At 39.7% G+C, this 27,099-nt stretch overlaps 1 protein-coding gene across 5 annotated transcripts in view; it reads left to right on the top strand.

The window, feature by feature from the left end:
* KRBA1 (KRAB-A domain containing 1) overlaps nt 1–27,099 on the top strand; it is a 53,173-nt gene that overhangs the window by 4,848 nt on the left and 21,226 nt on the right. For 2 of the 5 annotated variants that reach the window (XM_074193430.1, XM_074193432.1), the window contains 10 exons: nt 10,097–10,223; nt 11,468–11,584; nt 12,916–13,071; nt 13,425–13,604; nt 14,451–14,591; nt 17,257–17,430; nt 19,452–19,607; nt 24,325–24,510; nt 26,042–26,215; nt 26,540–26,713. In XM_074193430.1, the coding sequence (XP_074049531.1) occupies nt 10,097–10,223; nt 11,468–11,584; nt 12,916–13,071; nt 13,425–13,604; nt 14,451–14,591; nt 17,257–17,430; nt 19,452–19,607; nt 24,325–24,510; nt 26,042–26,215; nt 26,540–26,713 (1,585 nt within the window). Of the gene's footprint in view, nt 1–10,096; nt 10,224–11,467; nt 11,585–12,915; nt 13,072–13,419; nt 13,605–14,450; nt 14,592–17,256; nt 17,431–19,451; nt 19,608–24,324; nt 24,511–26,041; nt 26,216–26,539; nt 26,714–27,099 lie in introns of those variants that run through there. The other 3 variants (XM_074193431.1, XM_074193429.1, XM_074193433.1) reach the window with 3 other exon arrangements.

Raw genomic sequence — 27,099 nt, 5'->3', positions numbered from 1 at the left:
TCCTGTCCATCTGAATATTTTCACAGATGTTTTTTTAAGGAGCATAAACTTTGCCTAACATCTAATGTAGACCCTGGCCATTCGAGTTTTAAATTTCCTTTCTATTGACTTCAGTACAGCAATTTTATTTGTAAAGAAAATCTTGTAACTGCCCGAGGCTTTTCTTATAGTGTGGAATTTAGCTGAGACCTTTAAAAATTTCACCCAGATGATTAACTAGCTAAGGGCAAAAGAATTTCTGGCTCAGCTTTATGATAAGCATTTCCCTGCTGGTGGTAAATTCCAGAGTCCCCTCTGGATTTGTTGATCAATTTACAACTTGAACTGATGTAAATTTTCCCCCTTCTGCATCTTTGACATGTAAACCCTCTTCCTTTCCATTTGCTGGCTAGAAGTTTTACAAGATTACCTTTGAAATGTAAATCCTTACCTTTCCTTTTTGGCAGCTGTAAATTCCAATTGTTATCTTTCTTATAGATGTAAGGAAACTATCCAGCTCTTTGATTAGCTGACCATGGTCATTTAGATACCATGATCTTGTGCTCTGAATACATAATAAACCAGTTATGAAAATGTTTTTTCATGTTGATAAGTATGATTGGCAGCAGAACCTTCAGTGTATCCTTGGCTATTTCCCCATCATCCTGGGCTAGGCCACTCAATGACAAAGAAGCAGGTGCATCCTCTGGGCCTAAGTTTCTCTGCAATTTTTTCCCCCTGACATTATGAACCATTTTCTTGACACATAATGGGGCCTTCCCATTAAGCCTTAAAGTGAGATCTTCCTGACAAAGCAGACTCTCAAGTCTGACAGTAAATGTGTTCCTTATGACAACCCTCATCGAACAAGTGGTATTATCCCCATTTTTTACGGATGAGAAAACCGAGACTCAGAAAGAATGAAATGAGTCTAGGAAAAAAAATATGGTCAATTAATACAGGTTTATTAAGTGCCTATTGAAGGCTACTTATAAGTGAAAAGAACATCTGTGGTCTAACTAAGCTGGTGAAACCTTTAAATGGGTTGCAAGGAAATCAGATTATCTGGCACTGGGCTATGGTGGGGGTGGGGTGTGGAGGGACAGCACTCCAGATTTGGAATCAGAGGACCAGGGTTCAGATACCAGCTTTGTCACTTACTTTCTGTCTTACCTTGGGCAAGTCATTTAACACTCTAGACTTTAGTTGTTTCATCTGTACAACTCTTACACCTAAGATCCTTCCAGTTCCAAACCTGTGATTCCATGAGTCTGTTAGATTACGGTCAAGAGGGTGACAAGTAGAATTGGGGGCTAGAGCAAATATTTCTTAACTGACAAGTCAATAAGTATTTATTAAGTATCCATTAATACTGTGACTGCTGCTGTGTTGGCAGTGGGGCATGCAAAGGAGGACCAGAACAATATTTTGCCTTCAAGTAACTCACTTTGTAATGGGGGGAGACAACATACAATAAGGAGGTACAAATGAGATCTATACTAGATTAATTAGAGATGATCTCTGAAGAAAGGCACTAACATTTAAGGGATTAGGAAAAGTTTCTTGTGGAAAGTAAGATTTTAGCTGGAATTTGAAGGAAGCCAGGGACGCTTTCCTGGATATGGGGATGAAAAAAGGAGAGAATTCAGACATAGAGGAGAGCCAATGAAATATTTCAGGAGTATTTTATTCAAGAAAATTAGGAGGCCAATGTCTCTGAATCATGATTGGAAGAAGATTGGATATCTAGGAAATGTACAGATTATGAAGGGCTTCAGAAGACAAAGCCATGATTTTATTAAAAAATACATTTTTTAACGTTGAACATATGACTTTGTTAACTTTGCTATTATTACTTTGTAGTTTGTTCAATTAGGTCTTATTCCATCCATTTAATAGGTTACATAATTTTATTATAGAAAGGTAAGAATGGTAAGAAAAAAGAAAGTCTAAAGATCTGGGTTCATAAAAAATAAGAGTTGCTATGACTTTGTGACTAGGGGTGGCTTTTAGTCTCATTTCCCCATCTGCAGAACAGGGATAACAATAATACACCATCTGTCTCCATGAGGCTATTGTGATAGAAGCAGCATTTTGCAAGCCTTGAAGTGGTATATGGGGCATCCCAAATGTTTTAGTGTCATTCTAGGCTATTAAAAGCTAAAGCTTAAGACTTATATATCCTTTATCAATGTAAGTACCATCAAATAATAAACATTTCCTAAGCCCCCACTAACTCTGGAGATTCAAATACAAACCTGGACAGTTGCTGCCTGGAAGAGCTTACATTTTACTCGTGGGGAGAGGTTATATGTTGTCGGATGAAAGAAAATAACAATTGATTTGGGGAGGGGGAGTAGATCACAAAATGCTTCTGCAAGGAGATGGCACTTGAGCTAAGCCTTTAAGAGAGTTGGGGGTTTCCAGAGGCAAGAGGAGGGAGAGCATTTTCTTGTCTGGGATAAGCCAGTGTATAACTAGGAATGTTTTGTATGGGAAATTGCAAGCAAGTCTGTTTGGCTAGAGGTACTGTACTTGAGGGGGTGTGATGTAAATTCACCCAGAAATTGACTTCTGCCCAATTGGGAAGGATTTTCTATAAGATAAGATAAGATATGTAAAGTGCTTTGCAAATTAAATGCCTAACTGAGGATTTTGTAATTCATCCTCAAGCCTGTGGGGGACTACTCTAACTTTCTGGGAAGTAGAGTGACCTGATCTCAGGTCTGGGTTTAGAACTAGAGGAGGGCAGGACTGACTGCAGGGAGACTGATTAGAAGACATAGCCACCATCCAAGTGAGAGACCATGAGGGCTTGAAGTTAAGTGAATGTGGTTTGAGGAAAGCATTTCTTATTAGTTGGCAGCTTTTCTTTCTGAACTGGAAATACATGTTGTCTTTGATCTACATCTCTTTGTATTTTGTTTCATGGTTACTGAAGTTACTATTCAGGACTACCAAAAAAAAGTAATTTATATGCTCTGATGGTACATAGGCCAAAGGGTCCAGGTGAAATTCTTAGGGGAAGGTACTTTAAAAACATTGTTAAGAATTTTTTTTGGGGGGGGAGGGGATGGGATGGGGTGGTTCAGACTTGTGAGTGCATTATTATAGTAACTTTTTGGTAAGGAAAGAAAGATCTTTTCCTGGTCCGTTGACTAGCCAATGCCAATAAGCCAGAATGAGACAGACAGTATCATTGCAATTTTTTGCTCAGAAAGAGATATACTTCACCAGCATATGTATGGAGAAGTGTGTCCTTTACAGTTTGGTGAGATACACACACACACACACACACACACACACACACACACACACAGACATTACAGGACCACCAAAAAAAGAGAACTTCTTATTATGGTGCAACTGATTATAAAAAAAAAATACTTGTTAAGGAGAATTTATATCACAAGTTACAGGAGATAAAGACGGAATGTATCCTTGTTAGCATAGCCAGTTGCACTAAATCACTGGGGATCATTTGTTATTCGGTCATGTTCAACTCTCCATGACCCATTGTGGGGATTTCTTGGCAATGATACTGAAGTGGTTTGCTATTTCCTTCTCCAGTCATTTTACAGATAAGGAATTGAAGCAAAGAAGGTTAAGTGACTTGCCCAAGGCCACAAACCTTTAAGTGTCTGAGGTCAGATTTAAACTCATAAAAAGGAGTTTCTGTTTCCAAGTCCAGTGTTCTATCCACAAGTTCTTGGGCTGTTGAAGTCCTCCCTTTGTAACAATTGTCTCAAAAGCAATTAGAAGATTGAAGAACTGAAGGAAAGTAACTGCTGTAAACTGGTCCTGAAGTACTTGCAAACATAGCAAAAAACGGTAAACACAGGACAAAATAAAGTTAGTTATATCAGTTCTTAACAGATCACTTTTAACTTATCAAAACCCACTTTCAACATTACCACTGTTTTTCAGCTTGTAAGTGTTCCCTCACAGCACTGAGAGGTTAAACAACCCACTCAGAATCACACAACCAATCTGTCAGAGATGAGGGTCAGTATTAGTCAGCAGAGAGACTTGAATCCAGCTCCTCAGCCAGTTAGTACTCTCATTATAGTTATAATACTATAGGACCTTCATTTGTTAAAATAGTAAAAATGGCAGTGATGATCACTAGAGACATCTTTCCTTGGGAAATAAGAGTCACAGTTTAATAAGAGGAACAGGAGAAGAGAGGATAGATTATGACCCAAAATTTGTGGAACCCACTGAAAGTATCCTCAGGAAATTATTGAGAAATCTTTGTGCACTAGGGTGGTCATGGACAAAGTAGGACTTGACCTTGACTTTTGAAGACTTGATTGACTTTAAAAACTAGGTGGTGAAGTGGATAGAGCACAGGCTCTGGAGTCTGGAGTACCTAAGTGCAAATTGGTCTCAGATACTTAATAATTACCTTGCTCTGTGGCCTTGGGCAAACCACTTAATCCCATTGCCTTGCAAAAACAAGAACAACAACAAAAAACTTGGAGAAGAAGAGAAGGGATTTTAAAGGTCAGTGGATAGACCAGGTTTTTTTTTGGGGGGGGGTGTAGGAGGAAGGAAGGTGCTAATTAGAGTTCCGGATGGGTATTGAAGAGTAGAAAGAAGATTAGATTGAATAAGGTTGGGGTCAGGAAGTTCATGGAGAATCTGAAATGCAGAGCGGGGAATGCATTTGATCTTGATTGTTCTACTACCTGCATAGCTTCTTTAGTGGTATCCAGTGGGGGTTAAGTGACTTGCCCAAGGTCACACAGCTAGGTAATTATGTGTCTGAGACTAGATTTGAACTCAGGTCCTCCTGACTCCAGGGTCAGTGCTCTATCCACTGCATCATCTAGCTGACCCAGTATCCATTTCTAATAGCAAAAAATACCCAGTCTTTAGGGAGTTGAAATGCCCTACTAAAAGTACAGTTTGGTTACTGTCCTCATTTTCTCTCCACCTTCCTAATAATTGAAAGCTCATCAAGAATGCTTATGACTAGAAAAGAAAGTTTGTTGGTTCTGTATTGATGAAAGTAAAGTATAAAAATAAAAAATGGATAGCCTAATGCTGCATGAATATCCATGAAATATTAAAAGAACCAAGAGAAATATATTTAGATGTGGAGTAGATTATCTCTGGAGGATTTCTTGAGAGCTGTGGGAAGGAACTGTACAGATTGTGAAGCCATAGGTAGTCATTTTCCAAGTCTGTATCCTACCTCCACCACATCTTTTACATTTTTTACCCTCTTCTGTCCATTCATGCACTCTGATTCAAGTTTTTATGAGCTCTCCTCTGGATTGTGATAATGAACTTCTGTGAGCTCTCCCTATACAGCTGTGGGATGTAGAGATTCATCTTCCACATTTCTGTCAAATTGATAATCCCAAAGCATAAGTCTGACCATGCCATTCTCCTCAGAAATCATCAGTAACTCCTTAATACATAAAGCAGAGCTTTATAATAAACTAAAGTTTCTTGGTTCATACTTGTCTTGAAAGTTTTTCCACAGCACCTCTAGGTCAAATTGCCCCCCCCCCAGTCCTAATAGTGCCATTTATTAAAGGAGTTAAATCAAAACAACTTAATAAGTACTTATGCCCTAATAAATTTTATGATTTTTTTGGCCCTAAATAACAAATAAACTAGATGTGTTAAATTAGATTACATACATGTTTAATAGTTCTAAAGCTGAAATATATATGCATGGATGATGGGGTTCAGTTAACTGATCCCCCATGAGATTTTAGGGCACATATGTATAAAGAGTAGACAAAGGACCATAAAATTATTGCCAGCAGTCATGTATATTGCATATATATTCTTTTATGAAGTTATCACAGTATGTATTATAATTTCCTATCCTGATTCAGGATGTCTGCTTCAAGTCATGACTGTCAAGGATCCCATTAGGGAAAGGAAGAATGCCTTATCAAAACATGGGATTCTCTCTCCCCTTCCAGGATGTCTGTGCCATTCTGTGACTGTTGTTACAATGGGGGATTTATAGTTGTTATTAGAAAGATAACTAGGGAAGCTTCTTGTTTTCTCAGGAGGGAGTTGACAGCTCTATATTCGATTTATAATCGATATTAGAGGAAGAGAAACAGACTTTGACAAGAAAAATAAGTTAAAAAATATATATATGAATGTATATGCACACATATTTCAATGTTCATAGCCCTAACAATTTAAGTCATTTAAAAAGATAATCATAAATTGACAGAAGAAAACATTATTTCCTTTCTTTCTTACATAGTCCCAGTTTTTTCCTACTGGATTGTACCCCTGTGGAGCACTACACAGCTTCTCAGACTTTGAAATTAGGTTGCCTACTGTAGTCTTCATTTTCTGCTCCACAGTGATTTTCACTTGAAACTTCCTTTTATCACAGCATTTCCCCAACATCTAGATTCACAAAGACATGATGTTGAAAATGGCAAAGTTCAAGAAGATACTGGCTGGCCTGAAATACAAGTAAATAAATAAAATATATAAAAAACCTCAAACATTTGAGAATGTTATCTTCACTGAAAAATCTCAATCCAATGAACAACCTGAAACTGGGGAGTTAGCCCTCCATACAATATCTATCAGATGTCAGATGTTGCATGTTGCTATGTTCCCCTCAACAATTTAAAATATTCCACTGTTTGTTTGCCTAAGAACACTGCCTGGGCACCAGACACAGAGGACAAATCACAAAATCTATAATGAGGCTCCTGGGTCTAGCGTCAGGAAAACCTGAGTTCAAATTCGGTGACTGACCCTGCACCTGACCCTGCAACTCACTTAACCTCCATTGGCCCCAGTTTCCTCAATTATGTTTTTGTTGTTCAGTCAAGTCCTACATTTGGGATTTTCTTGGCAGAGATACTGGAGCAGTTTGCCATTCCTTCTCCAGCTCAGTTTACATATAAGGAAACTGAGGCAAACAGGGTTATGTGATTTGCTTAGGGTCACACAGTTGCTAAGTGTCTGAGACCTCATTTGAATTCAGTAAGATGAGTCCCTGACTTCAGACTGGGTGCTCTATCCACTTAACCATCTATCTGCCCCCTTTCCTCATCTATAAAATGAGGATTATTATATTACCTCCCTCACTGAATTGTTGTGAGGATCAAATGAGATATCTTTAAAACCTTTAGGACGGTGCCTGACATATAATAGGATCTTAAATGTTTGTTCCCTCTCCTTCTTTACCCTTAAAAATCCGTTACAATTTGACTTTGCCTAGCTCTTTTTTTCAGTTCTATTTCATGTTGCCTATATTTATGAATCCTTCAATCCAGGCAAATTGACCTCACAGCTATGAACTTGATATTCTAGCTCCTGCCTATTTTCTTTGCTACAGTCTGTCCTTTTTTTTTTAATACCCTCTCTTCCCTTTTTCTGTCTCTGAGCAGAAAGAAATTCTGAGATTTTCCACTCCAGATTGATTCTTCTGTGAAGTCAAACTGGAATATCTTTTGCCTCCCTTCTTACCTAGCCTTTAATACTCAAACTGAGACTTAGGAAAGACTTTATTTAAAAAGGTCAAGGTCACCCACTGCATCTGAGATCATCTGTAGTTATCCTGTCCTATGTCTTGCCACTGGACTCAAGATTCTGGAGTAGAGACTGAGGCTGATACCTTTGCACAGCCCTGCCTCACTTATAACCTATTCACCTCTAAATCAAGACAACACTTTGCTGAAATCCTTGGTCCTCTTCTAGAAGGAAGGAGGATGAGCATTGTTAGTTACCTACAGTGCCACCTCCATAGTGAAATCTTACCTAATTCATGCTCCCCTCTCCCTTTAGTCGACTCTTGTTTATTTATGTTTTCTATTATTTGTACTTGTGTCTTATATTCTTTTATAGGTTGTCTCCCTCTGTGGTCTGAGCTCCTTTGGAGCTCCTCTGAAGTGTCTCATTTCCCCATCAAAGCACAAAGCCTCAGGTTTTCTCTTTGATTGAGATAGAGAGTTCCAGGAGAGAATGCAGGTCTTCTATACAGTCCTAAAAGGTTGCCTGAGGCATTTAGAGATTATTCTATGTTACATTGTCAGTTTGAGACAGAGAGAGGAAGGGAAAGAGCTTTTAGATAACAATTATTATAGAGCCTAGAGGCAACTAGATGGTGGATTGAGCATCCAGTCTGAAGTCAGGAAATCCTGACTTCAAATCCAGTGATGTGACTTAAGTCACTTCACTTTTTCTCAGTTTCCTCAACTGTAAAATGTGCTGGAAAAGGAAATGGCAAACCACTGCAGTATCTCTGCCAAGAAAATCCCAATATGGGTTGAGTCAGATACTGAAATGACTGGACATCAGCTACACCTACACTTAGTGTTAAACACTTAACGGATATCTCATTTGATCTTTTCCTGAGGTAGGTACTGTTATTATCTCCATTTTATGGTCAAGGAAACTGAGGCACACAGAAGTGAAGTGAGATGCCTGGGATCACAGAGCTAGTAAGTATCAAAAGTCTGGATTCGAACTTAGATCTTCCATCTTTGGCTAGCTCTCAATCCACCACACCACCCTACTTCCCTAAGAGTTTTGTATATATAGATACTTAATACATGCATGTTAAATTGTATTGCTGATTTGGAAACATATTCCCAAAGTTATTAAACTGGTCATACCCTTTGAACCAATGTTGTAAGGTCTATGTCCCAAAGGGATCAAAGAAAGAGGAAAAAGAACCCATATGTATAAAAATACTTATAGCAACTCTTTATCAATTGAATGTGAGGGAAGAATACTATTTGTGCTATAAGAAATGATGAAGGGGATCATTTCAGAGAAACCTAGGAAGATTTATATGATCTGATATAAATGAAGTGAATAAAACCAGAAAAATTATGTATACAATGACAGCAATATTGTAAAGACAAACTACTTGGAAAGACTTAGGAACTCTGATATGGAGTTTTATTAAATACAACAACCAACCACAATTCCAGACAACTCATAATGAAGCTACTTACCTCCAGATAGAAAACCAATGAATTCAGAGGGCAGATTGGAGCAGATTTTTTGGACAGGGTCAGTGTGTGTATTTGTTTGTCTTAACTATACATTTTTGTAATAGGTTTTGTTTATCTTGTTATCTTATGTTGGGCCAGGAGAAGAGGGAGAGAGGAAATTTAGATCTGAAGATAAAATAAATTAATAGAATTTTTAATAACATTTAAAATATAACTAAAAACATAAATAATAAAATTCAAATAATAGAATTTTAAAAATAAATTGAATTGTTTATCAAAGTCATGGAGGAGTTGCCATCTTCACCAATGAAGGGTGTGAGAGGAGGTCAAAGAACTAAGAATCAAAGTAAAGAAATCAGAAAACTCAAAAATCTATGTTGCTTGGAGAATATTAAAAGAACTTGAACAAAGTAGATATAATAAATGTTGAGTGGTCTTTTTTTTGAAGGATATTAATTCTATTTGACAGTGGCTTCATACTTACATTCAGATGGATTAAGAATAGGTAACTCCTCTTGTCTTTGGATTTTGTTCAAAAATTTTCCATGACCTTGAGGGACATCTTTGGTGAACAAAAAAATCACAAAACCAGATTAGGGGACCATTATTTGGTCCCACAAAGCCACAAGTCTTTGCATTAAATAAAAAAAAAAGATTCTGCATACTCCAAATGAATTTTGATTGGGGGAGGGCAATTCTAAGAAGGGTGACATAGAGAAGTGGAACATATTTAAGCAATGTAAGAAAGAAACTTGAAGGCAGGGATTCCTATTTTTTTTTAATATTTTTTTGCAAGGCAAATGGGGTTAAGTGGCTTGCCCAAGGCCATACAGCTAGGTCATTAATAAGTGTCTGAGATTGGATTTGAACCCAGGTACTCCTGACTCCAAGGCTGGTGCTTTATCCACTATGCCACCTAGCTGTCCCCAGGGATTCCTATTATCGACATAATCTCTGTGCCCCTTGTGGGTTAGGGCCATCCTTAGGCAGCCTTCTAGGTAAAGTCATCCTATTACTGTTATTTGACATTCCTGGTCACCTTTTAGGATGTCTTAGGAAACTGTTTTAAGGCAAGGACTCTCATAGGTGAAGTCTTCCAGTTAGAGGAACCAACAATACTGGACCACAGGAATGAAGCGATTGATTCTCCCCCACAGGTACCTGTGACCTTTGAAGATTTGGCTGTCAAGTTCTCTGCTGATGAATGGCATCTCCTAGAAGAATGGCAGAGGGAATTCCACCGAGATGTAATGAGGGAGAACTATGAGACACTGGTTTCCCTGGGTATGAGACTGGCAGAGGGTGGTGTGGTCTAGTGCCTGGGAATAATAGCTAGAGGGGACTTCCCTTGGAATTTCAAGCCTCATCTCAGGAGGCAACATGATACTAGAAGGTACCTCACATCTTGACTACTGTGACCTAGGGAAACTCACTTCTCCTCTCTTGGGTTTAAATTATCTTACCTCTAAAATAAGGAGATAAGAATAAATCATGAATCCTTCACCCAGGGTCCCATAGGCCTTCAAAGGATTCATTAATAGATTTCAGGGGCTCTGTAAAATTGAATGGGAAAAAAATACATCTTTATTTTCACTAACCTGAAATCTCCGTGTTCCTTTAATTTTTAAAATCATTGGGGTGGCTAGGTATCACAGTGGATAGAGCACCAGCCCTGGAGTCAGGAGTACCTGAGTTCAAATCTGGCCTCAGACTTAATAATTACCTAGCTGTGTGGCCTTGGGCAAGCCACTTAACCCCATTGCCTTACAAAAAAAAGACCTAAAAGCAATTTTTAAATCATTCAGAGAAGAGGTTCATAGGCTTTACCAGAATGACTAAAGTAGTCTATCACACATGCAAAAAACATGAAGAATATCTGACTAGTTGATCTAAGGCCCCTCTTAGCAATAACATTATTTGATTTCTGGATGGAACAGCAGAGGCTTGTTGAATATTGTTTGTGCCAATAAAGAAGAAATGGAGGTATTCTATGAAGCTGCTTCCCCACCATTGACTCTCCCTGCCATTGTCTTGCCCCTTTGCTAAGCAGACTTGAACCAAAGGAGTCATTTGGTCCCTGAGAGGCAGGAAATCAAAGAGAGTGATCTATTTTATAAACATTAGGGAGGCCTTTTCCTGAAATACTTGCTCAGAGAATAGCATCTTTCTTGTTATAACACTCTTTATCTAAAGGGTTTGCAGGTGGGGAAAGATTATGGCATCCATAGCATTTGGGCAAGTGAGAGATTCTCCCCAAGATTGAGGTGAGATGGAAAAACCTCAAATTAGAATATATGAGTGTGCCCATGGCTTTGTGCATTCAGTTGTTTGTGTGTGTGTGTGTGTGTGTGTGTGTGTGTGTGTGTGTGTGTGTATGTGTGTGTGTGTGTGTGTGTGTGTATGGGGAAGGGAAGGAGCTTGTTCATATACTGTATTTATGTTCATAAGCATGATTGAGCATGTTTATATGCACAAGAATGGAACCTGGTTCCCCTTCCCAGAATGAGGTTTCATATTCTCTTCTTTAGGGACAGCTCAACTTCTTCCACTCTCTGCATTCCTATCCCTGACAGAGCCCCAAGAGGATATGGGAGACAGTGGCTGTTCTGATGGGGAATGGGAGAGGCCTGGTGGAAGATTCCAGGGTAAGTGAAAGTGGGCCTCTTCTAGGTCATCTCCAGGTATCCTCAGGCTGGATGGGTTCCTGAAGCCCCCACACCTGACCTTCCACCTGGTTCTTCTGTTCTCAGCCCCCTGATCTCAGCTTCTCTCTGTCCTTAGTTCCCCAACTCCAAGATATGAACCATTTATAGTTGTTTTGAACTTTAAGTATCCAGGCCTTAGAATCAATTGCCTGTGTCCACATATGAAAAGCTTCCCACCCCCATGTCTTGGGGGTTAACTTCTTTACTGTTAACCTTCCAACTGGTATGTCCTGGCCATATTTCTGGCAGAAAAATCTGGAAATATGCACACAACTGCCCCTCCTCTTCATCCCAGGAAAAGAGTTAGAGATCTCTGATGCTGATGCCCGTGCAGATACCTTCCAGAGAGCTCGAGCCTTGAATGAGGCACAGAGCTCAGGTGAGGCAGGTGAAGGTAAGATTGATCTGACTTAAGGGAGTGGAATGGAGAGGTTGAAGAAAAGAGCTCATTATGGCTTTCTCCAGAAAATCATGGAGAAGCAAGGGGAGGGGTGACCACATTCTATAAGAAACAGGAACAAAGAGGTATGATGTTCTAGTTCTGACCCTATGGCACTCCTCACTTCTTGCCTCTACCTCTTAGGGTTGTAAGGATTAAAGAAGATAAGACTTGTCAAGTGCTTAGCTTAGTGTCTGTCACATAATGGTTGCTGCTATAGATAGATACCTGTTAGCCATTATCATTATTAGCTATTTGCATTTTCTTCCAGCCTTGGCTCAGGTACTTCTCTTTTTGCCAACCTTTCCTGATTCTTTACTGCCTGCAATTGTTAAGTGTTCTCTCCCTCCTCAAACTGTTTTATATCTGTAATTATCTAGTGTCTAGGTTTATGTTATATTCCTTCTAGTAGAATGCTAGCTCTTTGAAGGCAAGGGTGATTTCATTTTTGTCTTTGTGCCTCTGATAACTAGCCCTCCTAGGATGAGGAGAACTTTTGGTGAGCAAAAGTCATAAAACCAGGTCAAGGAACCATTACTTGGTTCCCACAGGGCCAAAAATCATTGCATTAAATAAAAAGAAAAAAAGATTCTGTATACTCCAAATGAAGTTTTGATAGGGAACATGGAGTCAGCATTCTGCAAATATTGAATTATGCTATAATATTGAGTTAAAGTTGCTGGTCCTCCTTTTTTCATATGTTATCTTCATTTTTGCTTTGCCTGCCTCAAGGCTGTTGTGATGAACAACTGAGATAATATTGTTATTAAATACTGCTGCTACTAACAACATCCATAATAATAACAAAGATTATATTCTTTGAACCTGCTAGTGGGTCAACACCAGGGCAGCCTTCATCTCAATGCCCTAGTTCGTTTGGTGAAAGAGATTCCAGAGTTCCTATTTGGTGATACCAAGGCTATGGATATCCCAGAGACCCCTGAGAGCAAGGAAAGTGGTTCAGAGGGGGAGAGACTGAGCCAGGAAGGTGAGTATGGCAACTATAGCAGATGTGTCCCCTTCATTGTTCTCATTAATTTTTTTTTCCTAGAAGATTTCACTGGGGCAGCTGGGTGGTGCAGTGGCTAGAGCACCAACCTTGGAGTCAAGAGGACCTGAGTTCAAATCTGGTCTCAGATAATTGCCTAGCTGTGTGACCTTGGGCAAGTCACTTAACCCCATAAAATTTTTTTAAAACTGCATATTCTAGAAGATTTCATTCAGGCCATTGGTCAATACTATGAACTGAGCACCTATTGGGTGCAAAGCTATTTATGGGACATAGTTCTTTCTCCTGAGGAGGAGATGAATAACCACCCTCTCTTCTTTCCTTGAGAGCAGTCATGGCTGTGGATTCCAGTCCCCTCCAGGGCTTGCTGAACTGCCTCCCACAGATCCCTCTCAGCAGGCCTGCCCTGGCTGTTACACCTGCCAGCAGCTCATCCAACAGCAGTCTACAAGAGGATGGGGACCAAGAGCTGAGGACCCCAGAGCTGGGACCCCAGACTCTGTACTCCTATGGTGAGACCTCCTGGTTCAGCCCTAGCTAGTAGCCCTTGGGACAAGGAGCTCCTAGGCCAAGGGGTGGGCAAGGTCCAGAACTAAACTCTGAGGTATCAATATTCTTTTGATCTCCAATTCTGGATTGATAGATAGCAGGACTTTGAATAAATGTCCTTCTATTGATGAACCTAGATTCCCCCCCCTCCAAAAAAAAATGAGGAGAAGGCTTGAGAAAGATAGGAACTATTTTTTAAGCCCACAAAGGTCATAGAAGTTAGGCTACAGATTAATGATGAGATGTTGTCCCATGCCCTCCAGATATTTCTATTAGAAATGGGGTTCATCATTAAGGCTCACAGTTTTCAACAGAGAATTTAATTACATATGAACCCATAAGGAAGGAAAAAATTAGCACACATTGTAGGAAGTTGCAGCAGTAAATATTTATTAAGGGACTATTGAATACTTGGGGATGGGGTGGGGGGAGGGTGAAGAGGTAAGATTATATGACAGCCCCTTCCTTCAAGGATTTTATAGTTGGATAGACAAGCACCTTACCCATCAGTAAGATTGACCAACACTGGTTATATGCAATGACTGTTTTTTTTCATTGGTTAGGTTGAGCTCCAAGATACTCTAGAAAGGGAAGATGCACTTTAGCTCTTTAAGTGAACTATCTTGTTCCTAAAAATTGAAGCAGTGAGACCTTTCCTTCACCCCCCAAATGAGATTCCTAAAGGAGTCAGCCCACACAAGACCTAGAATCCGGAGCTCAACAACCTCCATCTAGACACCTGCTGTCCCAACTGGAATTCAGAGGTATATCGAGAGTTGCAAATAATTTTCTGTCTTCATCTTTATTAGATCTGGCTGCCAAAACTAATCCCTTGGACATCAGCAGGGACCAGAGTGATAAAAAAGATCCAGAAGCATCAGCTGGGCAATCTAATACTCCTGGTTTCACTGGCACTCAGCGACAGAAGCAACTGGGGAACACGAGGCAAGGTGAGACATCCGCTCTACTATCCGGGCAGAGCCAGACTCAAGGGTCAGGCAGAGGCAGGCAGGGGGATCTAGTGGATCAAGCACTGGATTTGGGATTAGAAGGCTTGAATCCCTGAATCCTTGAAGGGTCATTGACTGAGTTTCCTTTTCTTAAACTTAGTTTTCCCCACCTAAAGAAATTGGACCAGATGATCTCACAGATCTCTTCCAACTCTAGAATTTCAGAATTCTATAACTAGATATTAGGAGATCCCAAGTTTAAATTTTGCCTTGCCCCGAGCCTGCTGTGCAACCAGATTTGAAGGTGATCTTTGAAATGGCTTCTAGCTCTGAAACTCTTTTTGCTCAGAAGGGGAAATAGGAAGAACTTAAGGAAATATGGAAAAACTTATGTGAAGGGAAAAATGTCAGAATTGGAAGATTATTTAATATACACACTGAGCTTGTAAAAAGAAAGCATATGTACAAATACAGGGATGAATGAATGAACATTAAAGGAAAAAATAAATTGCCATCTTTATATTGGAAGTAGTTTTAAAGTTTGCTTTGGACCTGTGATTTCATTCTCTATACTGATGCAGTTAGGTAAATGTCAATAATTTATGGTCTGGGAATAGTTGGGAAGTTAAGTGATTTGGTTAGTCTGTGTCAGAAACTTGAACTTTCCACCTCCACTTTCTATCCCTTTATCTACTATTTCATGTTGACTTTTATTTGTTAAAATTATAAATATAATTTTAATTAATTGTTAGTATATAAAGTTAATTTCTCAATATATTCCTCATTAAACAATAATTCATCTATTTATTGAATCCTTTGAATCTTCAGGAATATCTCTTGAATTTGATGATGCTTAAAATTTGTCATTAAACTTTAAAACTTGGTATGTTGCTAAGTTCTTAAGTGATTTTTACTTTCAGGGATGGTAATATTGAATCAGGATTTGAGACCTGGCTTATTTCCTTATGCTAAGCTTTGCATTACTGCAAAGGACTCTGGGTATGCTGCTTCTCTGAAATTAATCAATCAATAAACTTATTAAACATGTACCATATGCCAGAACTTTGCCCAGTCCATGAGAAGTTTTCTTTGCTATGGGAGACTTTGCCAGGCCAAACAGTGAAAAACTCCTGCTCAACCATCAGTAACCATATCTTATAATACTTGCTCCTGGAATATTTCAGTTACTCCAAAATCCCCATTAACCCCCATTAATCTTTTTTGTCCACTCAATCTATATGAGAGAGTATATAATCTTCAATTAATTAATTTTAATTTTTTCAGTCCAGATTTTACTCAGCTCAAAGAATAACTTGTCCGTGACATTTATGCATATATTTATTGAATGCTTTTCATTCTACAAAGCAGTTTCACCTACAATATATCATTTACTTTCTCTATAATTTTGAAAAGTTGATAAAGGTAGACCTATTATGTCCACCTTGCAGGTGAGGAAATAAACCTAAGGAAGGGTAAGTGATTCTTCTAAGGCAACCACCTGGCAAGAAGTAGAGCCAGGATTAGAACCAAGTCCTCTTGATGCTGTGGACTTTGCTTCCACTATGATTCTTTTCCATAAAAGATGTGACATGAAATCTGAAGCTCAAAGCAGAAAGAAGTTTATAGTATATGGCTGCGCTATTTCTTAGGAGAGAATCAATTTTCTTATAACCACCTATCTCTTTCTACCCTGCATTGGTCTTAGGGTCTTAGCCAATTTGTTTAATCACCTTATTTCTCACACTTGTTTCCAAGTGACTTTTGATTATTTTTAAAAATTAAAACCCACTCTCAACAAAATGAAGATTTAGAGGATATTAAGCAGAATGTGGCACTTGAAGGCAATTCCCAAAGAGGAGCCCCAACATGGTGGTCCCATTGGAATTGGTTTGTGGTCTCCTAAGGAGATTGATTTTCAGGGGATGTTTAAGTTCTAATATTTGTTTATCAAAAATCATTCTTGTTTCTTTCTCTTCACCTTATATGGTAAAACTCTCTGAAGAAAGAGCTTCTCCATCTTCTCATTAATGTTATTTTCTTCCTACTTTTTAGGTTGAAAGAATTCTTCTTTAGTCTAATCTCAGATATCACCCATTTTCTTGTCTTTCCACCTTTAATTCTATACTGCCTACAGTTTTTAAAAAATAGATATTTTTAAAATATTGTAACAATAGATCTTGACTTTGTTTTAAATTCCTGAATCAATAAGATAGATCAGCAACACCAAACATATGTAGAACTCTTTGAGGTTTAGAAAGTATATTTCCTTTTGAGGGAAAGTATTAGTTTTTGAGATAGGTATTAGTTTTATTTTCCTGTGGAGGAACTGAAATACAGAGATGTTAACTGAACTGTCCAAGGCCATATAACCAGAAAATATGAGTCAGGATTTGAAGCCAGGGCCCCTCAATTCAGATCCAGTATTTGTTCTTCCTTCCCTTCTTGCAATCTTTTATCACATCTATCTTTTATTTGCATCTATCCCATTGGGCTCTTCCTTCTAACATAGATAAGTGAAAGTGACAAAATGACAGCACATGTTCACTTCCATAGGCCCTCACCTTACTGCCATTTGTTCTCCAGGACCAAGATTAATTATAGCAAAGTAACTCAGAGAACCCTAGTTTTTGCACTGACTTTGTGTTTGCTCTACTTAATGCTATAGGAAGTCCTTCTGAGGGCAGCCCTCTTCAAGGCCTTATCAACTGCTTGAAGGAAATTCTTGTCCAAGGACCCCAGCACCCCCAACCTCTTGCTACTGGATCACTTCCCCAAAGCAGTCCAGGAGATATGAGACTAATGATCCCAGACCAAAGACCCAAAGGCCCACCCTGGGCTGGTGAGTCATTACAACCAGTGTCTTTGAGTGTCTCTGAAGCCAAAGCTTCTAAGTCCTGGGGCCCAGGAAGAAAGGCAGCAGAGACATTGGTCCAGTCTATGCCTCTGTTTTGTGTTCTTGCTGTTGGGGGGTGATGATGAGGGGGTGGAAATGAGCTAGAGGGGCAGCTAGGTGGTGCAGTGGATAGAGCATCAGCCCTGGAGTCAGGAGTACCTGAGTGCAAATCCGGCCTCAGACACTTAATAATTACCTACCTGTGTGGCCTTGGGCAAGCCACTTAACCCCACTGCCTTGCAAAAACCTAAAAAAAAAATTGAGCTAGAAAATTGGAATCTAGTTTCTGGGCTTCTATCTGAGATTTAAGGACCTTAAAGGAAGAGAGAACTGGACCAGATTCCCTTTATAGATTGATTCTCCACTCTTCATTTTCAGTGTATAATTCACCTGTGAATTGAACCCTACTTTAAGGCTGGAGGAGGATGGCTAGAGCCATACCTGTCCAGCTATCCAAAGGACTAGTATGTCCAATATATAAAGGACTAGTATATTCAACCAGTCCACAAGAATTTCTTAAGCACTTAATATATCCTTTTTTCTTTCTTTTTTTTTTTTTAGGCAATGGGGTTAACTGACTTGCCCAAGGCCACACAGCTAGTTAATTATTAAGTGTCTGAGGCCAGATTTGAACTCAGGGACTCCTGACTCCAGGGCTGGTGCTCTATCCACTGCACCACCTAGCCACCCCTTCTTGATATAGTCTTTTTTTTTAAAGTTTTTGTAAGGCAAATGGGGTTAAGTGGCTTGCCCAAGGCCACACAGCTAGGTAATTATTAAGTGTCTGAGACCAGATTTGAACCTAGGTACTCCTGACTCCAAGGCCAGTACTTTATCCACTACGCCACCTAGCCACCCCCCTTAATATATTCTTAATGGTGATGTATAATCACTTTAGAGGATGGGAGCTAAACTTGTGATTTTATTGACAAAGGAAATTCCCTCTGCCAACATAGGTCTGTACCTTCTCTGCAATTTATAATCTTAGAGAATTGTCCAAGGATAAGTGATTTGCTCAAGGTCACACTTTGTGTGTATGTGTATGTGTGTGTGTGTGTGAGAGAGAGAGACACAGAACTTGATTCCTGTCTTCCTTGTTCTGAGGCCACTGTGTATTACTTCTTTTTATTTAAAGTCACCTAGTTTTTATAATTGTTAATATTAAATATATTCTTTATGCGTATTAGAGTCAGCATATTTATTAGAGTCACCATGGGAAAGAGAATTGACCTTGGAGTTAGGAAGCAACTGCATTTAAGTCCTGTCTCTGACACATACTATCTTTCTGACTTTGGGCAAAACCCTTGAACTCTCAGAGCCCCAGGAAACTTTGCAGGATTGCAAGTTATGGAGTAGGTACAGCCCTACTGAAGTAGAGGGAATGTCCTCCTCACTGGGAGTCCCACATACCAATTAAGTCACAGATCTGGACAAACAGAAGATAGGTTATATATACTGACATGCACACATGTACATACATATATATCATGTGGTCTAAAGTCTCTAGAGGAAATGACATTAACTTAAGTAAGGTAGTTCATTTTGGGTTCCCAGGTAGAAGAAAACCACCAGACTGCTGCCCCAAACCTCCATTTATCATTTATGATACCATTTTTCTTTTAACTTTGTGTTACTTATTACATCTTTTTTTACATGTTTCTGGATTTGATCCCCAGAAAACTATCTTCTGGAGTAAGAAGGATGGTATCATTTTTTACTATCTTTCAGATGGGGAAACAGGCATATGGATTAACTTAGTTACCAACTTTCTCCCAGGACCAAGCAGTCACTTACTAGAAGGGCTAGAAGCAGAACCCAGGTCTCTAAACCCTGGACCTGGCTCTTCCCGACTCCTCACCCCTGAGACTGTCCATTTCTCTCTTTACAGTCCTTATGAGTGAAGGTCACATAGCCAAAGAATATGCTTGTGGAATTTTGGTTAAAATTCATTTTTTTTCTTCCCTTAGTGAAGGCAGAAACCATTTCTGAGAATTCTCCACTCCAGGGCTTGCTGAACTGTCTTAAAGAAATCCCAGAAACTCAAACCAGATGTGCTGGCCTCCCAGGAGGAGGCGTGCAGCAACAAAAGGATGGTTCAGAAACCTGGCAAAAGGATTCTAGAGGTAAGGGGTAGAATCATGTACATAAACTGTGGACTGAAAAAGGCAGCCAAAGGGGCAGTATAATGTTGGGTCTGAAGTTAGGAAGACTTGAATTCAAATTCAGACTTGGACACATTCTAGCCATGTGACCTTGGCAAAATCACTTAAACTCTCTCTGCTTCAATTCCCTTAATTACTAGAGCAGTTCCTACCCCCTAGGTTTATTGTGAAGTTCCTATTTGTAAAGTCCTCAGTGTAATAGCTGGCACACAACAGGCACTTTTCATGGAATGCTTGCTTTCTTCTCTCCAAATAAGCCTATACCTAGCCCAGGTTCATGACCATAGTGCTCTTTGAGTACTTCTATACAGATCACATCCTAAGGACTCAGAGAACACCTCTGGTATGATTGCAACAAATAATGTCAATTTGTGACTTTCTAAATCAAAACACTGATGTTTTGATTTAATTTTGATATCACTGCTGTATGCTATACACTGTGTTGGGTGGAGGATAGAAAAACAAAAATTTGACACACTGCTCTCAGGAAACTTATATTCTGCTTGGTAAGGGGTTCCTATTTTGAAGGTATATGAACTTTTTATTTTTAAAAAGTATTTTGAAAACTACATTTCAGTGTAATTGGTTTCCTTTGTGTTTCTATATATTTATTGTATGCATTTTAAAATAGGCTCCACTAGTCTTCCAAACACTCACAAAAAAGGTGAAGACCTTTTAAAACTTGTATTATTTTTTTAAATTATTTTCCCCCTTTAGTTCTTATTCTTCTTTCACAACATGACTAATATGAAATATGGTAAACATGATTATTGATGTGTAACATATATCAGAATACTTGCTCTCATGGGGAGGGAAGGGAGGGATGTAGAAAAATGTGGAACTCAAAAGCTTACAAAAAGACAAATGTTGAAAGCTATCTGGGAGCGACTAGGTGGTGCAGTGGGTAGAGCACTGGCCCTGGAGTCAGGAGTACCTGAATTCAAATCCAGCCTCAAACACTTAATAATTACCTAGCTGTGTGGCTTTGGGCAAACCACTTAACCCTATTTGCCTTGCAGACATCTTAAAAAAAAAGTCAACCTTGAAAACTATCTGCATGGAATTGAAAAAATAAAACAAAAATAATATTTTAAAAAGGCATTAGACCCCCCAAAAAAGATGAAGAACTCTTAGATTAGGGGGATATAAGATATTCCTGGAGACAGGAACTCTGTTCTGTTCTAGGTAGTAACAGGGGTTGTTTGCAGTAACAATAATAAATCTGCTTGATTATTGTGCTCGAGCAAGGAGGGATAAACTAGGGATGAGGGGAGGTGCACAGGTGATGGCAGAGCAGTTGGTAGGATGCATACACTGGTTAAGCCCTGGAGTGTGACATCTGAATGGAATGAAGCCTGGACTAGGGGCTGGCTGAACTGAGTAAGAACTGACTCATTCACTCTTTGATCTGGGGCAACTTTGCCACAGAGTGAATTCCTAAACTGAATAATTAACTTTGCCCAGAATATGCCTCAAGGGGCAGGATCTCTGAAAGACTGTGTCCAGGGTTGCTCTTCTTGGTGTAGAGAGCTGGGTAGTAGCAGAGGAACTGGAAGGTGGCCAAACTGCCATCCTGTTGAAAGATGGGCTGGAACTAGAGGAGGACCTGATGATTGCTAGCTGTATGACCTCGGATGATCCACTTAGTGGACCCCAGTTTCTTCATTTATATAATACCATCTCTACTAAATCTGTGGTCTATGATTCCATGAATTAAAGTCAACTGGAAATGTCTGCCTTATGGGTAGTGAAATTCCTAGATGAGGGTTAGGAAAAAACCTTAGAGGTCAACTTCCTGATTTTACAGATGAAGAAACTATAACAAAGAGAGATTAAATGACTTCCTTATGGACATATAAGTCCATGCTTTTTCAATACTATACTGTATAATACATTGCAATACTGTAGTATACTGTATAGACAGCACTTTCCTAGAACTTCTGATTGAAGACTGCTCAATACTTATTGGATAGTGGTTGGGCAGATGAATTCTGACGTCCTAACTCTGATTCTATGATTATTTTCATTCTCCAGTGGGACAAAAGAGAGAAACCTTCATAACCAACCTTTTCCATTTATTAATGAACAGCAACTCATTTATAGCTATGTAGCAATAGAGAGAATTGGGATCTATTTCTTCTAATAAGTGAGATGATACAAGAGGAATCTTTGTATGAGGATATAAGCAAGTGTAAACTTAAGTCTTAAGGAGGTGAGAATGAGAGTGCCAGTTGACTTGCAAAGTCAATGGGAGGTAGTGATTTTATTTAGGATATTCTGTGTCTTTTCAAGTTTCAGGTTTGAGTCTAGGCCTAGGAGAAAAACTAAGCATTTGCTGCAGCCTCAGGTTACACTGCTCTAGGGTTGATGGTTAATTAAAATGTCAAATAAATACACTTGTTGGGTTTTTTTTTTTCTTCTGAGTCTGCTTAAGGCAGCCCACAGTGTGTGACCAAGCATAGGGCCAATAGACAGCAGAGGACTTTAGTAAAACTGGAGAAAAGATTTTGGGTTGTGGGCAAGAATTGAAAAGTTAGCTCTAGCACTGTTAGTTTTGGGGGATATAAATATGAAATAGGTTCCAAACTCTGGCTTCAAGGAACTGATAGTTTCCTAAATTGGGGAAGGCAGTGGAAAAGGAAGTATAGACCCAGATAAGCTAAATGCATTCATGTACACTTCCATGCAGTAACACTGATCTCTTGGGTGTTTCTCAAACAAGATACTCCCTCCATCTCTCCACACTCTGGCTCTGGATGTCCCCCATGGCAGGAACTATTGCCCTCCTCCACCCAACTTACTGACCTCCCTGGCATCCTGTAGGTCCTAATTAAAATCTATCTTCTACCAGAAGCTTTCCCCAGCCTCAATTCCATTGCTTCCCTCTATTAACCATTTTCTATTTATCCTGCATTTAGTTTGCTTTGCATATATTTGTGTATTATCTCCTTATGAAATTTTAAGCTCCTTGAGGTTGTCTTTTACACTCTTTTTGAATCCCTATCCCTTAGACATAGAACCCAGCTCATAGTAGATGCTTCATAAATGTTTATTGATTGAATGATAAGAAAAATACAAAATGAAGAAATGATGTAAGAGACCAAGGAAATTTCCAGACAGTTCTATAGGAAAACTTGAGGAAAGAGGTCACTTTCACCTGGAGTAATAATAATAATAATAATAATAATAGTTGTTCTTCAAATTTCAAAGAAGACCATGCCAAGTTAGTAGTGGCTTTATGACTAGTATATTATGTTTATTATAGTCAGTTTGCGAAGACATCCTTCTCACTTGCCTTTTCCAGATCCCTTTCACCCCATGACCTGATTTGATAGGAAACAGGACTTCTGGTAATGGTCTGAATGTGAGGTATAAGAGAAGAAGGAAAAGGGAAAGGCTTCAGGAAGAAGGTGTTATCTGAACTGAATCTTGAAAGGAAGATAAGATTTCCAAAAGGTAGACTTGGAGAAGGCATTCATTTCAGGAATGTGGAGTGACTTTCAATAGGCAAATTTGGAGAGCTGTTAATAGTAGCTTGTTAGGATATAAAGTAATGTGAAATTAGGCTAGGAAGTTGAATTGGAGCCAGACTGAGGAAGGATTTAAATGCCAGACTAAGGAGCTGGTATTTTATCCTAGGGAGCCACTAAAAGTGGTTGAGGAGGGAAGTGACCCAGATCTGTCCCTCAGGAAGATTATTTCTGTAATGTTGTGAAGATTGGACTGAGGAGAGAAGATCCTGAGGAAAAGCTGAGCTGGGAAAGCTAAGAACAACAATAAGGATTTGGGTTTTTTCCAGTGATTTTGGGGGGAAAGAAGTAAATGTTCTGCTTCTAGGATAGGAAATATATGAATCTGCATTGTAGAGAGAAGATAGAACTAGTTAATGTTCATTTTACATCTGCTTTCTCTGCCAAAGAGAATGATGTTAAGGTTGGAAAGGATGGAGGGAGTTTGCTAGCCAAGAGAAGTAGGGGAACAGTGAGAAGGCAGTGTGATGCCTTTGATGAGTTCATATTACCATACCTAGAACTACATTTCAAGTAATAAAAGAACTGGGCAACTAGGTGGTGAAGTGGATAGAGCACTGGACTTGAAGTCAGGACAGGAGTTTGAATCCAACCTCAGACACTTGTCCCTAACTAGCTGTGTGACCTTGGACAAGTCACTTGATCCTGAATGCCTCACATCTGGGGATATCTCTAATCGTCCTGATTCATATCTGACCACTGGACTCAAATAGCTCTGAGGAGAAAGTGAGGATGGAGATTTAGCACAGCACCCCCCTCACTCAAATGTAATTCATGACATGGCATCAGCCCCCCTATCTTGTGGTCTTTTTTCAAAAATGAAGGATAAACATTATTATAATGAAAGAACTGGCAAACATGATCCTCTCAGAAACCTTTAAAAAATGTTAGAGCCTGGGGATCACTACTGATTTTTTCAAAAGAAAGAATGGAGTGGAAATTCATGCCAGTGGGAAGAGAACTAGGTTCAGATTCTAGGAGCTAGCTTCAAATCCTCTTGTCTCAGTGACCTTGAGAAGTCACCTAACTTCTTTAGATTGCAATAGGGTGATGGGCATGTTTCTGTTCATTAGTGCAGACCCTAAAATGAATATATTAGATGACTTTTAACTTCTGTTTTGTCCCTAAATACATGATTCTTTCTGCAGTTAAGATGGAAGGAACCACTGAGGATGCTTGGACCCAGAGCCCTCAGAGCTACATCCCTGATACTCCTACTCCTATGTCCTGTGTGTTTGGTGCACTCACCCATAATTCATCCACTAGTAGCAGTGTGGAGGGTGATGGGAACCTTGGGGGCCCAGAAGTGCCAGTTTGGACCCCAATGAACCAAGGTAAGACCTGGGTGCTAGTGCAGCAGAAGGCAAGAGTTGAAGTGAATTAGTCTGGATTGGGTACATTGTTTTCCTTATCTGTCAGCTCCATGAACACCAGTTTTCATCTTTCTGCTCACAGGATTGTAAATCTTAAATAGAATAGTATAATATCTGATAATAAATAGAGAAAGAAATGGTCCTTCTTCCCTGGAAGGAAAGGTTGTCCTTTCATTTTCCAATAGTTTATTAGTTATTTGAGAATCCCAGAGACCTCAGGCTCTGAAAATTTTCATATATTTCCTGGTTTTTCTCTTTATCTTGAGAAAGAGCAAGCTGGAAATCACAGTGAAGAATATTTATATATTCTAATGGGCAAGGAATCCCTAGTGTTATGAAGAGCTTCCTGATCTCTACCCTAGATCCCTCATACTACAGATCAAGCACACTTCTTTTTTTTTAATTATTAAAAATATATTTAAAGCAATGGGGTTAAGTGACTTGCCCAAGGTCACACAGCTAGGTAACTATTAAGTGTCTGAGGTCACATTTGAACTCAGGTCCTCCTGACTCCAGGACTGGAGCTCTACTACCATTTAGCTGCCCCCAAGCTCACTTCTTGATCAAAACTAAGTAAAGATCCAACAAGGTGTAATCAAAGAGTATTAACCTGGAAATCAGAAGACTTGGGTTCTAATTCTAGATCTGTCACATAATAGCTGTGAGATCTTGGACTCACATTCTATCTGTTAACCTCAGGTTTTTCATTTGTAAAATGAGGGAGCTGGATTAGATGATCTCTAAGGAGTTTTTGTTATGATTTATTGAGATGAAGAAAAACTAGAAACCATTGTCATAGTGATTCTGTATGGATTTAAAGACAGTTATTGTGACCTTTGTTCACTCCTTTTATATTTAGGCTAGGCTCTGCTCTGTTTCTCCAACATGCTGGCTATTTTCACAACCCTCTTTTTTTTATAAAGTCTTTTTATAAAAACTTAATGAGGGGCAGCTAGGTAGCGTAGTGGATAAAGCACCAGCCTTGGAGTCAGGAGTACCTGGGTTCAAATTCGGTCTCAGACACTTAATAATTGCCTAGCTGTGTGGCCTTGGGCAAGCCACTTAACCCCATTTGCCTTGCAAAAAGTCTTAATGACTTGGGGCAGCTAGGTGACCCAGTGGATAGAGCCCCAGCTCTGGAGTCAGGAGCACCTGAGTTCAAATGCAACCTCAGACACTTAATAATTACTTAACTGTGTAACCTTGGGCAAGTTACTTAACCTCATTGCCTTGCAAACCCCCCCCCAAAAAAAAAAGATTTAATGACTTATCTGAAGCTCAAGTCCCCTGTCTTCTTAGAGCTTGTCCCAGAGCTGAGCTTGGGGCATTTTGGTTATCTCTGCATCTTTAGAGAGTAGATTCAATATTGCCCATAAGGGCATTCCTGTACAAAGGGGCTTCCCCAGGGCCCAGTTCTCCTTGTGGTCCTTATGGAACCTGGGATGGTATCATACTAGTCATGATGATAGTACAGGGATGTCTCTTGTCCCAGCTGGAAGTGCCCAGAGCTCACCCTTGGAGGCCCTGGAAACCTATCTGAAGGACATCCCCCTGAACAAATCATTACGACCCCAGCCACCGAGCAACTACTGGTGTTCAAGCCCTGGCCAGGTGGAGACAGCCCAGCGAAGGTCTGACCCACGGGCCCGGAGGTGGCATGCAGAAGGTAAGTGTGTGATCGTTGTCCCAGAGGCAGTGATGGCTATTAAATGATGAGAGAGAGAAGTCGAGCAAAACTTCAGATTAGTTTGTCATTGTCTGATCCCATGATGGGTCTTGTATTCTAGATCATAATGAAAGCTGGGAATCTTTGCTTCCTCCTGGAGTAGACACAGCTGAGCTAGCTCATCTTCATGCATTCCTTTGTGTTCTATAATGTGTGTCTAGTCCCTGTCTCTTCCACACTGAGAGGGATTTTTCACCTGGGCAGATCATGAAGGATTATTTCTGGACCAAAACCTTGATAATGGATGTGTGTTTTTCCACACAGCAGTGACCACAGGTTCTCTCCCTTTGCTGGGGCCACAAGGCTGTATGAAGGATCTCTCTGCTCGCCGCCTGGGTCACCTGAACACCCCTAACAGCTTCTCCTCATCCAGTAGCACTGATGGGGACCTGGATCTCAGAAGTCCAGAAGGGAGCCGGGGTCGATGGTGCAGAGAAGGTGAGCTGGACCCCTTGGGCTTTGTCTTCAGTGATTCAGATGTGGTGAGGGTGGAAGAGGGGTTGGGGGAGGTTTGGATCATATAGTGAAGAAAGACTTTGAGGAATCATTCTATCACTATTCTTGTCCCTATTGCTGGGTAGTATTTCCTTAATCAACAAAGTACAGCTTTCTAGGGAGGGCTTAGACTACTGAATGAAGAACAGAATTGATTCCTGCCCCCAATGAGTTTTCAATCTAACCATATAGCCTATTAATATTTGTAAACAATAAGGCTGAAGGTGACTCTAAGTTTTCCATTTTTCTTTTTTTTAAGATTTTTATTTATTTTGAGGTTTACAATTTTTCCCCTAATCTTACTTCCCTGCCCCCACCCCCACAGAAGG

The sequence above is a fragment of the Macrotis lagotis genome, chromosome 7, assembly GCF_037893015.1.
Source record: "Macrotis lagotis isolate mMagLag1 chromosome 7, bilby.v1.9.chrom.fasta, whole genome shotgun sequence".
NCBI lineage: Eukaryota > Metazoa > Chordata > Mammalia > Peramelemorphia > Peramelidae > Macrotis > Macrotis lagotis.
The sequence above is the reverse complement of the archived record's forward strand: the minus strand, read 5'-3'. Positions and strand labels throughout refer to the sequence as shown.